Here is a 15758-nt window from a genome sequence, read left to right on the forward strand (position 1 = left end):
TTCTGTCTGGTTACGTTTTACAATAGGCGAATTGATGTTCTAGTGCTCACTGTAGTGTTTAAAATGCTTTCCTTTTCCTTATGTGACTCGTAGAAATGACTGCTTATGGTATGGTAAAATTGTTCTAGAGATCCTGAGTGTTTTGTATTCTCGGTATGCCTAGTACTGGATTTTGGAGGGGGGTGTTAAAAAATGACCGGCCCTGGGTGTCAACTACCCTAGCTACGCCAATGCCTTTCCAAAAGTTATAAACATACTGCATTTGTAAACATGGACTTTCAGGATTACAAAGGTTTCTTCCTTTGGTAATATATTACAAATAATGCTGAAGTTTTAGTATATCATATGGATCCATTGCATTTTACCAGAGACATTAATATTACAGTATGAAGGATTCAAGCCGACAAACTGAAAAATGTGAACTTGAAAATGTATTTTTGTTGTTTTTCTTTCAACATATTGTGTTTCTTTTGTGAGATAACATGGCACTCCCATTCTGTTCCCAAAATAGAACTGATGTAGCAGAAAAATAGCTCAATATGAGCTAAAATTTGAATTACTCATCAGTCTTTTGTGTTCTAAATAGACACAATGAAGTATTTTATCACTGTGTCTTTCCGTAAAGTAGATACGTGAAAGGCTACAAATACTGGATTCTATTGATACAGTAAAAGTATGAAAATCTGAGTGGTGAAAGAAAGAATGTCCTGCATATGCACTGTACATACATAGTAAAATGAAGCTTTGTTTATAGAATAAATATGATTTTATGTTAAAAAGCATGAGAGATGTTAGTATGCTTTAAAATTAAACACTTTCTATACTCTGTAGGGGGAAGATATTTAGTTTAGTTTATTAAAAATATGATATACCTCCCTTCACAATCACATCAAGCAGTATACAACAAATAAAACCAGGAAAGGAACTACAAAGTACAAAGGAAAGAGAGAAGAAGGAAAGAAAAAAACAAGGAGTAAGATTAAATTCACTAGAAAAAATAAACTTAAATAAAATTAGAATCAAGTAGTCTGCGTTCTAGTTTAGGACCCCCAGGGAGAGAAACAAAAGGAAAAGCTAATTTGAACAGGTGGGCTTTCAAAAGAGAGTTAAAATGGCAAAAGGACTATTCAGGGCGAAGTGCTAATGGGAGGGCATTCCGAAGAGAGGGGCCAGGTAAAAGAATGTAGAATGACCAGTAGATTCCAGACAGTTGGACTAGAGAGATAGAAAAATGGGAGGCCGAGAGAGAATGGAGAGAGTGTGAGGGGGTGCAAGGGGAGATAAGGACAGTGAGGTAAGAGGGAGAGCCAAAATGAAGGGCCTTAAACGCTAGAGTGATGAGCTTAAATTGAATATGGAAGAAAATGGGAAGCCAGTGATGGTGTGCAAGAAGAGGGGAACCATGATCAGATCTATTGGCATGGCTGAGCACATGGACAGCATTGTTTTGAACTATTTGAAGATGAGAAAGAAAAACTTTATGGAGACCTGCTAGAGTTAGGTTACAGTAGTTGTGATGGCCATGTCCCACTGACTTCACAATTTGAACCTGAAAACTATGGCTCCATATCAAAAAGTCTGCTGGCTCATAGAAATAGCACTCTCAACTGAGTTAGAAGGCAAACACTAGGGGTTAATTCAATAAAGTGGGCCTAACATGTATGTACTGATTTGATAGTGTAAATCATTAGAAAAAAGGGTATATATATATATATATATATATATATGCAATAACTCCCCTGATTCTATAAATGTGTCCAAAATTGCATGCGATCCTGAGATCCACGTGCAAATAAATTAATGAGCTGTTAACACTCAATAACTGGCTGCTGACAATCAATTATTGATGTTAATTGGCTCTAATTTTCATTTGCATATATATCTGGCTACACACAATTCTGTAAATATCCACATCCAAATCCTCTTGCATGCAACCCCAAAGGGGGCGTGGCTATAGGAGGTTCATGGGTGGGTCAGGGGAGTTTCAAAGAATTACGTACAATATTACAGAATTTGGAAGCTGTGTATCAGTATTTACATCCTGTTTCAGTTGGTGTAAGTCCTCGCACCCAAATATGTGCCAAAACCTATTCTATAGAGAGCCCTCCGCCCAGAGTGGCCTTTATAGAATAGTGCTGAGTGTGAATTTTTCCTAGCGCCTAACTTTTGGCATCATTTATTGAATCTGGCCCTTTGTGTGCACACAAATGACAGAATTCTGCCTAAACATTTTTCTGTAAATACGCAAATAGGTTACTTAGTGGGCCTTTTACCAAGCTTGCGGAAAAAGGGCCCTGTGGTAGCAGCAGAGGATGTTTTTCCCGCATGCCAGGGCCCTTTGTACTGTAGCAGGTAAAAAGCCCCCCCAAAAAATGGCCACACGGTAAGAAAACTCTTACCACATGGTCATGCAGCGGGGAGCACTTACTGCCAGCCATTGAGGTGGTAGTAAGAGCTCCTGCAGTAACCCAGGAATAACCAGGCAGCGCACGGTGATGCCCAGTTTTACTTTTTCAACGGAAATGGTGCACGCTTGACCCAGAACTACCACCAGCGGCCGTGTTGGGCTAGTGGTAGTCCCAGAATAGCATGCGGTAAGCATATGTTGGGCTTACCGCCGCTTCAAAAGAGGGCTCTATAGTGTATATTTTACAGGTAGGTGCGTGTACACATAGGTGGAGTCTAAGTGGTGGATGGATGGGACTCACATACAGGATAGCCTGTCTCTGTATGTAAGCAGTGGCATTCTGAAATCACCACTTTATGTGTTTACAATCCACACATACAGATACCACATAAGGCTTTTAAAATGACCTCCTATAGTTCATTAAAGTACATGTCTCTCCTATAACTGTATCCTATTAACACAAACCATTAAAAATAAAGCTCACTGAAATATACTTCAGTAACTATTTTCCCTTCCATGAATACCATCAAAAAAGATACATCTACCTTTTTTTCAATATATTAATAACTTTTCTTTCAAGAAGACATTCCACAGCTGAATGTCAGCCACTGAAAAAACCCTGGAATGGGTACATTTTTCTTGCACCTTTTGCACTGTGTGTGAGGACATTCTAACTGATCCTGTTGGCTTGAACATCATGATTGACCTGAGTTGTACCAACTCTAAAGGTCTACCCTGATGGATAGTCCTAAAGACCATCAATAGGATTTTAAAGCAACATGATACTTTACTGGCAACCATTTAAGCAGTTAAACCTATGCTCAGTCATGCCTTGTCCTGTATTTATATGAGCTGTGGTGTTCTGTGCCAACTGGAGCACCCTCAGGACTTTCTCAGAGACACCAGTAAATAATGAGTGTCAATAATCATTTTTCAGCAGCATTCTACTGTGCCAACTTAAAACTGGCTTGCTGTTTCTTCCACTTCTTTCTTCAGACTTTTTCATTTTAAATCCCGTGTGCTTCCTGAAGAGTAATTTTGATTCCTGGTGCTCTGAATCTGAACCTTTTTAATTCTACTCTTCGGTTAGCATGGATTACCAAAGCATGTCTAATCGCCTCCTCCACCCTCTCCCCCACCCTCTGAAGCAAAATCACGATTTGTGTCAGGCCTTGTTTCATTCTTTCTGTAATACATAGCATTTAAATTTAGAAGCCGGGTCAAGTCCTTTAATAATATAATCCAAGTAAATGTATTTATTTTATTTATTTATTTATTGCATTTGTATCCCACATTTTCCCACCTCTTTGGAGGCTCAATGTGGCTTACAATACATCATAAATAGTGGAAATGAGAAGAGAGTAGACATTTGGTGTTACAGAAGGATTTTGGGTTGCATGGTAATGGAATACATGATAGTAATATAATAAAAGGCATTACTGACATTTCCAGATATATGTGGGAGTTTCACATGTTTTGGTCTTTGTGGTATATCTTGTTGAAGAGATGGGTCTTTAGTAGTTTACGGAAGTTGGTCAGTTCATAGGTCGCTTTTAGGTTACATGGCAGTGCGTTCCAGAATTGCGTGCTCATATAGGAAAAGGTTGATGCGTGCATTAATTTGTATTTTAGACCTTTGCAGTTGGGGAAATGAAGATTAAGGAATGTGTGAGATGATTTTTTAGCATTCCTGGATGGTAGGTCTATCAGGTCTGACATGTAGGCTGGGGCATCGCCATGGATGATTTTATGTACTAGGGTACATACTTTGAATGTGATGTGTTCTTTGAGTGGGAGCCAGTGTAGCTTCTCTCGTAGGGGTTATTATTGACAGAATTAAAATAAAAACTGGTTCTAGATTGGGTGAACTAAAGGGGCAATTCTATCACTGGATGCATTTATGTGCCTTAAGGGTGTGTGGTAGGGGCCTGTTTTGTATTGGCACCCAGGTGCCTAAGTTCTGTTATAAAATAGTAGCAGAAGGAAGGGCCAGACTATCTTGGGCACAGGTGCCGGTTTTCAGTGGGGGAACAGGTGTGGAGAGTGGAGCTGCCGCTCCTGAAGTCAGCATACTGGCGTGCACTGAAAACAGTAGTCTCTGCATGGCAGTTGAGAAAGGAGTAGAATTTCTTGGGCACAGGTGCTGGTTTTCAGTGTGGGGGCAGCAGAGGGAATCCACAGAACACCAGAGGACTTGTATGGAATTACTGAACTGAGTGCTCCACTTCCCGTTGATGTCAGCATACCAGTGTGCACTGAAAAACAGAAATTTCCCCGTGTCTCGGCCATGAGTACATGACCTATGGATTTCAGCACTTCTTAGGTCACACTCTTCTGATACCTGTGTGGAGTTTGTGAGACTCAGAATAATGGGGAAGAGAAAGGCTGAATCCAGAGTGTATGCCTCAGCTTCAACTCCTGTAAGTACTGGTCTTTTAGATAAGCATGGTGTGCCTGCCTCTCAAGTAATTAAAAATGTACCAGGTATTTCTGGTTCACTTTCCTCTGTATTGGGGGCTTCTTTGAGTCCTGTTGACAGGACCCCTCCTTTAGGGTTACCATATAGCTCCAGAAAAAGAAGACAGATCGAGCCAGTCTGGGTTTTTCTTCCACAATGGAAGCAAAACCCAGACTGGATCAATGTGTCCTCCTTTTTCTTGAGTTATATGGTAACCCTACCTCCTTTACTACCCAAGTTCGCTAGTTGTATATCCATTCCAAAGATAGGGCAGGTTTATACCCCCCACACCCATCTGCTCATTCTTTACTCCCACCAAAAGAGCTGGTTCCCTTACATTCTATTTTTTAAGTACTGTCTGGATTAGGAAGGGATCGGAACATTCCTAGTGGAGATTCTCAAGTGGCTGCTTCCTTGAAGGATATCTGGACTCTTGTATGAGAGACTAAAACTATGGTTCAGCGGTTTCTTCCCCAAGTTGCTCAATTCTCTCAGCAGACTATGAATAAGCTTGCAGAACAGGATTCTTGACTGCCTAATGTAGAATCTTCTTTGGGGATTTTGGCGAACCAGGTCTAATTTGCCTAAAGTTGATTCTATTCTGATTTCTAACGTGTATTATGCTTCTTCTGCTAAAATTGTTTCCAAAGATAGTGAGGAATTAGGGAAGCTGGTGGATGGAGCGTCAGTTGATTTAACAGCATTTTTAGAGATATCTCACAATTTGATTGTCACCAAAGCCACTCTTCTGGTTTCTTTTATTAAAGAAGAAGATAAAATAGCTGTATTAATGTCTCTATACATTTTTAAAAACTCAATAAAATACTCAATGATTAAAAAAATAGTGTATTAAAATTTATTTTTTCCAACATATGGATGCAATTTTTGTGGTCAAGAAGTTAACATTTTCTCTGATGTGTCCAGGGCATCATGGCTGCGTAGGAGACGTTTTTTAACTCTGAAGCCTAAAATGTTGCAGCTTTTTTTTCTTAGTTATCCTTGCAAGTGTGTTATTACATTTCAAGAGAATAGGTATACATTTCTTTTTTAATCCATTACAATTGGAACCATTTTTACTGGGGAAATGAAATGGACAGGTAGTCATATGATTTAACTTTCCTGTAATTTTCTTAATGGTTAATTTGATTGATTGGGGTTTAAATATAGATTGAAGCCCAAATATTACTATTTTTGAGATAATTTTCTTCTGCTTTGTTCACTCCTTGATGTGGACTGTAGTAACTATTCTATTCTTTGCTTATTGTAAAATTGCTTACTTTTCTTTAATTGTACTTTGACCATTAAACAAAAAAGTGGGAGAAACGGCATAATCTGCTATTGCTGCACCAGCCACAGACCTGGCATAACTTAGGGTGCATAAAAGCATCTTGGACACATAAAAGTATTCTGTAAGTTACATGTGTAACTAGGAGCCTAGGAAACCACAAAGAGTAGGGAAGGGATAGATGTAGGCCAACCAAAAAACAGATGTAGTCCAGAAGTAAAAGAAAAAACAAGTTCATTCAATAGATATTGGGCACATCTAGACTTGACATGGAACTATGTTTTGGCAACAAATTGCCTGTGTCAGAAGTCAGTATATCTGCTGTGTGATATCTATAACATATACAGCCAGAAAAGTTTGAATGATCAAAACACTAGCTTTACTGTTGAGCCAAAACGCCAATGAGATAAAGGCAATTCAAAGTGCAGAGCCCATCCAAGTTAGTCATTGCTACAGTCCCCCACTGAAAACTTAAACATGTACACTTAAACATGTACGCTTAATCGCTTAACTTAGACATTTACATGTGCATAAACACAGGTACCTAGATTATAGAATTGCCCTTCTGCAGTGAGGGAAAAGGGTTGGGTCTGCCAGTCCTGGAGCCCTAGGCTTGATGAGAAAGAGGGCTCAACTCTAAAAGAGGGAGGGAAGGCATTTTGTTAGTGTTTTGTTTTGGCTCCTTGAAATACGTGACTGTGTTGAAGAGAAAGATAAACCATGAAAAGAGTTTCTTTGATGAACTGCTGAAGGACTTTGCTACTACTGCTTGGAACCAGCTGTCATAAATTTGAGACTGAGCCAGTTTAGGAGGTGGGGGGATGGACAAGGAAGGGTTTGAAGTCATTGATTCATTTGGAACTAATTTACATACAGCTTTACTTTCCTCTTTCATGAATGTTGAGACAGTTGACCTTCCTTCTCCAACAATAAAAAGGAAAGAAACAATTAACAAGGTACCTGTCCTGTTATCCCTGTTGAAAAAAGGAGTTGAAAAGATGAGATCCACTCACCTTAAAGGAAAAGGGGACTGCTAAGCTAGACTATGTGAACAAAGAGAGAGGTTTTCGTGGAACAGAGCTGTAACTCCCTAACATATCCTGTTTGAAGGAGAAAAAGTGGAACAGCCTTCTTCTGTTAAAGGAGGAGGAGCTTTCAGGGCAGACACTTTCTGCCTTGTCTGTGGATAGGAAAGAGCAATCCTAAGGGAGTGTAGTAGTGCTTTTCCTGGCTGGCAGAGAGCACGCCACATATCTCAACTGAAATTTATCACCAGGAACACAACCTTCTGCCGATAAGTCAGAAATGTCTTCCATTTAATCTGCGTCCATTTAGAGACGTCATGATAAACCAAAATCTTCCTTCCCAAAATACTGAATTCAATAGATCTAAAAAACAGATATAATAAAGGATCTTTGGGGTCCTCTTACAAGCTGCATTAAGCAGCTAATGTGGGGTTTACTGCATGGTAAATGGTAGCACAGACCTATGCTATTGTCTCCTGTATTAAAAAGACAGCTGCTATGGTAATAATGCCAGTTTTGGGCATGACATTGGTATGGTTTATGGTTTATTTGCAACAGCCGCTCCAACCTAATTTAAAGAAAAGGCCTTTTTAAAAAGCCAAGTCTTCAATAAAAATTTAAAACATTTTAATAAAGATTGCTCAGATTGAATAGGGAAGGGAATTCCACAATGAAGGGGAGACAAAATAGAAAGCATGGTGCTTTGTTGATTCATGTTGTGCATTTCTAGGACTGGCGAGAAAGTGCTGGAAATCATTACGAGAGTGGAGTACAGAAGCTGGGAAATAGGGAATTGTGAGATTTAATAAGTAAGGAGGGACACCCATCTTAAAAACCTTGAAAGTCAAAGTGAGGAGCTTGAAAATATCTTCTGCAGTAGGGAGTAAAGTGATCAAACCTATGAGCATGACAAAGAAGATGGATAGCAGTGTTATTTTGGAGTGGCTGGAGATGCTTAAGGTTAAAATGACTAATTCCCAAATAAACAACATTATAGTAGTCCAATCTTGAGACCAGGAGGGATAGAATAAGTGAATGAAAAAAGGTATGATCAAAATACTTCCTGATAGAGCGGAGTTGATGTAAAATGAAGAAACCTGATTTACTAAGACCAGAGATCTGAGGAGTAAAAGAAAGACGAGTCAAGTGTGAAACCTAAATAAAGGAATTACTCTACTGGAGAAAAAGGGGTGCCAAATGATTTAAAGGAAAAGATGGAGCAGAAAGACCACCCACAAACCAGCAAGCAACAGTTTTTTGAGGGTTAAGAACAAGTCTATGTGTAGAGAGCTAAGTAGAGACTTTGTCCAAATATTGCAGAGGGACAGCAGGGATGATTAGGTGTTTATCCAGGTGGGAGTAAATCTCGCTAAGAAGTGTAGTTAGGAAGTCTCTGAGCAATGAGAAGAGCGAAATCCTGATTACCTAGGATGCAAAGCTAGTGAATTTTCCAGGAAAGAGGCAAACTGGGCGAAAACAATTTTTTCAAGGATCTTGGAAAGGAAACATAAGTTTGAAACAGGATGATAATAGGATAGAATCTGTGAATCTAATGAGGATTTTTAAAGAGTAGGACAAACAACTGCACGTTTCCAAGGGTAGACAGAGGTGTGGCTGGCTGTGACAACTAGTGTGTTAGTCAATATTACATGCTAGCTGTCATGAGGAGGGATTATTAGGTGCTTATCCAGGTGGGAGTGGCCTAGTGGTTAGGGTGGTGGACTTTGGTCCCGGGGAACTGAGAAACTGAGTTCGATTCCCGGCACAGGCAGCTCCTTGTGACTTTGGGCAATGTCACTTAACCCTCCATTGCCTGCCGCATTGAGCCTGCCATGAGTGGGAAAGCGCGGGGTACAAATGTAATAAAAAAAAATAAAAAAATGACTGCCAATAGCGCAGCTGAACTTACTGTCACCTCAAGAAGAGGATGTAAATGCAGCTACGCTAATGGCAGTCTAGTACCATGGTTACTAAAGAGGTGGAACCCCTCACAAGTTTTCCATCCCCTGCACACAATCTCTGACCACTTTGACACATCACGCAGCCCCTCAAACCAGCACCCTGACCCTGGGGCTTTGATGGAAGATTGATGGCAGGGAATGGTGCTTTTGTGGGGTGGGCTGGATTTGGACTGGAGAGTCTGGGGCTTGTGTGGGATGACAGGGACTCGTGGGGAGTCTTGCAACTTGGGCGAGAGGTTTTGCTACTTCTGTGAAGGATCTTGGAAATTGTGTGGGGGTAGATGCTGAGGGGTGGGGACTTGTGAAGGGGGCAGAATGTGAGTTGGGGAGTTGGGGTGCTGGCTTGAGGGACCAGATAATATGTGAGAGGGAGGAGTCAAAAATTATTGATGGGGGAAGGCAAGGAATGCAAAGAAGAGTTCCAACTTAAGGAGAATCAAGAGGGAGGATGTGTTAGAGGGAGTGGGTATATCACTATGGCTTACAGCAACATTATTTGTCTGGGTTAGCACAGCATAGGTGCTCCCATGTAATGCATTGACTCTATGGTAACCATCTACCCTATGCAATAAAGGATGGCAGATGGTGGTCAAAGTTCTGAGATGAGGGTACATATAGGTACATGATAGGAGCATATTCTAGAAAGGAAAGTAGATGCATTCTGTAAAGTACATGCATAAGTGGGAGTCCCACTCATGCTCCACCCAGACTCTGGCTGTATATGCCTACTTGTCACATATGTACTATGTAAGATATTATATGTAGGTACAGATTAGTGCTTAGGTGAATTTTGTCATTTACATGTGTATGTGTATTCAACACATTTATATGCATAAATGTTAGCAGTTACTTTATATAATTTCTTCCTATATGTTTTGCAGAAGTCATTAGTAAAGATAGTTGGAGCACTCTATAGCAGTCTGAGTATTTGTGGTGAAGAGAGAAAACTATGCCTGGGCCTTGAAAGGAAATCCTGAGAGAACTGGCTTTTTGGAGAAGCGGGTGTATGTGCTAGTCAAGAAGGGGAGAGAACTGAGCTGTTGGGGGGGGTGGGGGAGAGGTGCCTTACTGATTGCTGTAAAACAAGATACCTCTTATATTTATATCTCTATAAGAGAAACACACCCACTACATCTGTCTTTATTTGTTTCAAAAACAACCCCACGTGCTCTCTCTTTGAATCTCCTTTAATAAGGCTCAATGACATTCCCACAATTAATTAATTTTATTTCTTCACATTTGATTTCTCACTTCTCCTATAATAGTTTGAAGTGAGTTAGATAAAAAAAAAATAATTATGGCAGAATAATCATTTATCAAGATAGAAGTTATTAAGCTAGGGACTTCGAGATTTACAGGTGCTCCCTTCCACGTATAGGTTTTTCTAAAGTGTTCATTTGGGCCAGCCCTTTACAAGATGCTTATTTTCCCCTCCAAATGGAAAACAAATTACGGCCTCTGTTGGCAATTGGCAGCATATATACGAGTAGGTTTGCAAAATAGGAGGCATACAAGTGTAAGTTGCAAAGTTTTCTCCATTCAATATTTTGAAATATTGCTCCCACTCATGTACAGGCAGTTATATGTGCACTCCTGCAGTTTTTGAGAAAAGGCTCTATGTTGACAGATCCTTCTCTAAAATACTACTGGATTTTACATATCCTACCCTGGAGATTTCAAATTTCATGGTTTACATTCTATTAGGGATGAGCGGCGAGAAAATTTTCATTTCATTCTGTTTGCTGTGTTGTTTCTGGGAATGTTTGTTTATTCGTTGTCACCTGTCCCTTTTTTCGCATCGGAAAAAAGTAGTCGAGTGTGCATTCTTTTGAAAGAGGTCACACTATGGGCTGGATTCAGTAAAATGCTGCTCAAAATTCAGCACCAAAAAAAAAAGGCGGTATTTTCTAAAGGGTGCTTTGGGATGAGTCCTTTATAGAGTAGTATGTAGTGCCAGGATCAGTGCTGAACACTGGACATGAGGATTTACACCAACTGAAACCAGATGTAAATCCCAGCATGCAAATTGGGCGTGGATCCGCACTATCATAAGAGAATGCCCCAGACCCACCCATGCCCTTTCGCCATTACTCCCCCTGTCAGATCCATGTGGAAACACTTAGGCACTATTCTATAAATAACTGCATGTGTTTCTACCATTAGAATACTTTTCTGCACTGAGGGGCCCTTTTACTAAGCTGGTGCTTAAACGTACTCACCGATTACGTGTGCCAGCGGAGCCAGAAGTGGTAGTTATGCATGTAAGTGTACTATGCACTACTCTGTAAATTAGTGTATAAGTGCCTTAGCACATAACTGCAAGGGGGTCATATAGGGTCAGATTCTATATAAGGCGCTGTAAGTAGCATGTGTCCAATTTATGTGCACTAAATTGAATAATGATCCAATTAGTCATGGTAATTGGTCAATAACAACCAATTATCACTAATTGGCAATAATTGGAATTTGCGAGTGCTTCTGTTTAGGCCTATTCTAAAAAAGAGGCAAGCATAAATTCCAATGGGTGTAGCTGAAAAGGGGTGCAGCCATGGGAGGAATGTAGGCATGCCAGGTGCACTAATCAAATTTACACATGTTGTTATAGAATTCAGAGGAATGCATGCACATTTAGGCGTGGGCATTTATACCAGGTTACAGTGGTGTAAATGGCTGTGCCTAAATGTACGTGCATTCCCCTGTCCTATGGTCTATTCTCAAAACCACATTTTACTGTAGACACAGTTTATAGAATAGCACTATATGCATTATTCCAATGTGCCTACATTTTAGACTTAATATAAAGAATCTGACCCATTATGGGTAGAGCATGGGAGGGGGTCTGTCTCCAACTTACGTGTGAGTTACGCATGTTATAAGGTGCACTTAGGCCCAACCATTTATTCCCTCCATAGCAGGGGCGTAATCAGACTTCGGCGGAAGGGGGGTCCAGAGCCCGAGGTGAGGGGGCACATTTTAGCTCCCCCAGTGCTGCCAACCCCCCCCCCCGCCATTGCCGACCCCCCCCCCCGCCGCCGCCACGACCATCACCACCAACAACTTTGACCCCCCCGCCGCCAACCCTCTCGACCCCCCCCCCCGCCCGCTGCCAACCCTCCCCCGCCTTTGCCTACCTTTGCTGGTGGGGGACCCCAACCCCCGCCAGCCGAGGTCCTCTTCTTCCTTTGTTCTGTTTCTGAGTCTGATGTCCTGCACGTTGTGCCAGCAAAGGTAGGCGACGGCGGGTTGGCGGCGGGAGGGGGGGTCGAGAGGGTCATTGGCAGGGGGGGTCCAGGGCCTTAATCTACGGGGGGGGGGGGGGGGGGGGGGGGGTTGGCGGCCTCACGTAGCTACGCTCCTGCTCCATAGACCTGGCATAAAGAGTCATGTCCAATTTTAGGCGCACCAATTTGAGTTTACACTAGCATTCTATAATGCCATCTTGGCACTCAGATGCCATTATAAAATTGGTGCTTAGTGCATGGCATCGACATGCCTAACTGGAGGTGCCAATCTATAGCATTCTCCCTAACTGCTTAGTGTTTTTTTTTTTTTTTTTTAGTAAGAGGGCTCCTCAGTTTTGTAACTGATTGTTTTTGATCAATTCACTTGTCTAAAGCACGTTTACTTCTATGTCTGCCAGAACTAAATGGAATATGTATGTTGTAAGTTGACTTATAGACTTTAATAATATTTGTACTTTAATAGAATTTTTTTCCAGATCAAATGGTGCTGGTCTCCGATGAAACTAATAATGCAATAACCCATGCAGATATATTACAGGTACGTAGTACTGTGAAAGTTTAAATAGAATCCTGATTTAGAAAACAAAGGAATATTACCTTACCAATATGAGATGAAGCCTGTTTATTCTGATACAAAATTTTAGGAGATAGGGACCTTTTATTGCAATGAACAGTGGGTTGTAGATTCAATGGCATATCTCTGTGGTATTATGCCCATAAAAGACCACTCGATCCTCAACAGTCAGCGATGGGTAGAAAGAGATCAGGAAAACCAAATCGACTCAGACAAGATTTTACAACTTTGATGTCTGTAGAGGGTGTCTGCATTTGGACGTGCTTGGCTTTCTAGAATCACAATGTAACATTGCAGTTTGAGTGTATGTAACTACATCTAGTATAACAGATTATGATAGCCTCAATTATATGATTATTCTACTATGATAACATGACATTTCATCTTAATTGATATGCACTTGATGCACTGAAGTAATACAGAGTATCATAGACTTTTTTTTAGTTTGATGAATTACCTAGCAATTTTCCCCCGTCTGCTTCACAAAGGGAAGATAAGGGAAATTCTCCTTCCTCTTCAGGGGTTACTGGTTCTCATCAGATTTCTGTTGCTAGGGCCTGCATTAGGTGGGGCAAACAGGGCAATTGTCCTGGGCCTCCATGCCACAGGAGGCCCCAAACCTGCCTCAAGCTGATAGAAGAACAAGCACGCAGGTAGGCTTTGGGGTCTCTCCCCGGTTTCTGCCCTGAGCCTCTGCATATTTAACACCAGTCCTATCTATTACACAACATGTAACTGGACCTACGCACATAGCAGGTCATACTTTAGACCTAATTATGACAAGTACACTAGAGGAGATAAAATGTACTAAGATAACTATACCAGTTTCCTGGTCAGATCACTTTATTCTATATTTTAATCTACTCCTTTCAAACCCTATACAAAGATCTGTACCATCAAATATAAAGTCAAGGGGTCTGCGAAAAATAGATCCCTGTACTTTACCTTCGCTGTCAGGAAATTTTCCATCAATTTTTTTTGATTTATCGCTAGAGGAACAGGTTAATAACTGGAACCAGGTTCTTTCTACAGCATTCTGACTACATTGCCCCCATAAAAACTATGAAGCCAAGGACTAAGCCCACTCAGCCATGGTACCACCCAGGTTTAAAGTGCAAAGAACAGGTACGCAGAGCTGAACGGATCTGGCGAAAGTGAAAAACGGAAGAACTAAAATAAAAGTGTAAGCAATGTCAAAATTATTTTGTAGCACAGATAAAATTAGTGAAAACTACTTATTTTTCCAAACAGATACAAGAGGCAGCAAATTCATCAAAGCAGTTATTTCAAATTATGAAATTATTAACAAGAAATCAAAAAATCAATTCTGAAAAAACATATATAGACTCTGAAACCTTAGCAAATTTTTTCATTTCTAAAACTGAAAATTTAAGAGCCAATTTCTCTAAGACTACCGATATAGAAGAAGTATCTACTTTACCATTGTCAGCTTCATGGCATCTATTTGAGATACCATCATTGACATCAATTCAGAATATGTTAGCGCATCTTTCAACTACTATAGTCTATTAGATCCGATACCATCAGATTGGCTAAAGATTCGTAACTTGGAACTACAAACTTATCTATATTCTATCATTACAACTAGCTTGAGAGAAGGAATAGTTCCACAAGCTGTTAAAGAAGCCTCAGTAAAGCCAAGTCTTTAAAAATTGTCTCTTGATCCATGTTCCCCAAACAATTATCGTCCAGTATCAAATCTTCTTTTCCTATCTAAAATTTTGGAAACGACAGTGCTTACACAATTACTATCTTATATTCCCTGTTCAACAGAGCTTACAATCTAATTAGGGCAGACAAACAGGACAAACAAGTGATAAGGGAATATTAAAGTGAGGATGATAAAATACGAGGATAAGTATTATGTCTGGACATGTTTCAAAATTTAAAACCTTTATCTGCAATTCTTTAATTCACCCCCTCTTCCAGTATGAGTGAGCCCTCTCTGTCTATTTCCATTGTAAATACCAGTTGAGATTAAAGGTAGGGTCCAGCCAATGGAAAGCAGTGGAAGGCAGCTCTAGTCACAGGACAGCAGGAGATGATTGATTTTTTTTTTTTTAGTTTACTACAGTCTTATATCCTGCAAAACACCACAAAGTTCGCTGTGGGTAACAACAGACCAAGACTGAATAAACTTCAGGAATTACAATGTTTTATTAAAAAAAAAAAAGGGAACAATAATTTCAACAGTACAGTTGCAACAATTTAGTAAACTTTCTTAAGTTTACTAAATCACAAATTCTTAAAAGAAAAGAAGGAAGACAATTCCAAATTTGTGCAGCTTGCTAGGAAAAAGTGGATTGAAAAATCCTCTTTAGCTTCACATTACAAAATGAAGAAAATTTTAGTAAGAATTGATTCCTTGTAGACCTTGAAATAAAATCATTTAAAAAAAGCAAAATGTACACCTACATAAGCAGGGGTAGATCCATACAGAACTAAATAGTTTCTTGCTTCTAATGGCAGCCAATGTAACCGAGCTAACAAAGGAGTAATATGATTGTATTTATCTGCTGCAAAAATAGTTCCAGCTGCTTCATTTTGTACTTGCTGTAATTTAGTCTTCAACAACTTTGTGCAACCAATGTAAATAGAACCATAATAGTCCAGTTTGAAAGTATCACGACCTGAACTAACAGCCTAAAAATAGAAGTATTAAAACATTTAATTTCTTCAGTAGCAGAAAAGAATGTTACCAGTTTGAGTCTGTGTACCCAAAGATAATTGACTGCCCACCTCAATTCCTAAAATTCTAGAAGAAACATCCAGTTTTATCTGTGAA

General features: G+C 40.0%; 1 protein-coding gene across 2 annotated transcripts in view; it reads left to right on the forward strand.

The window, feature by feature from the left end:
• Positions 1–15758, forward strand: part of GRB14 (growth factor receptor bound protein 14) — a 158401-nt gene that overhangs the window by 62090 nt on the left and 80553 nt on the right. For both annotated transcript variants that reach the window (XM_030210563.1, XM_030210564.1), the window contains exon 4: positions 12842–12916. In XM_030210563.1, the coding sequence (XP_030066423.1) occupies positions 12842–12916 (75 nt within the window). The remainder of the gene's footprint in view (positions 1–12841; positions 12917–15758) is intronic.

This window comes from Microcaecilia unicolor, chromosome 7, assembly GCF_901765095.1.
Source record: "Microcaecilia unicolor chromosome 7, aMicUni1.1, whole genome shotgun sequence".
Taxonomy (NCBI): Eukaryota; Metazoa; Chordata; class Amphibia; order Gymnophiona; family Siphonopidae; genus Microcaecilia; species Microcaecilia unicolor.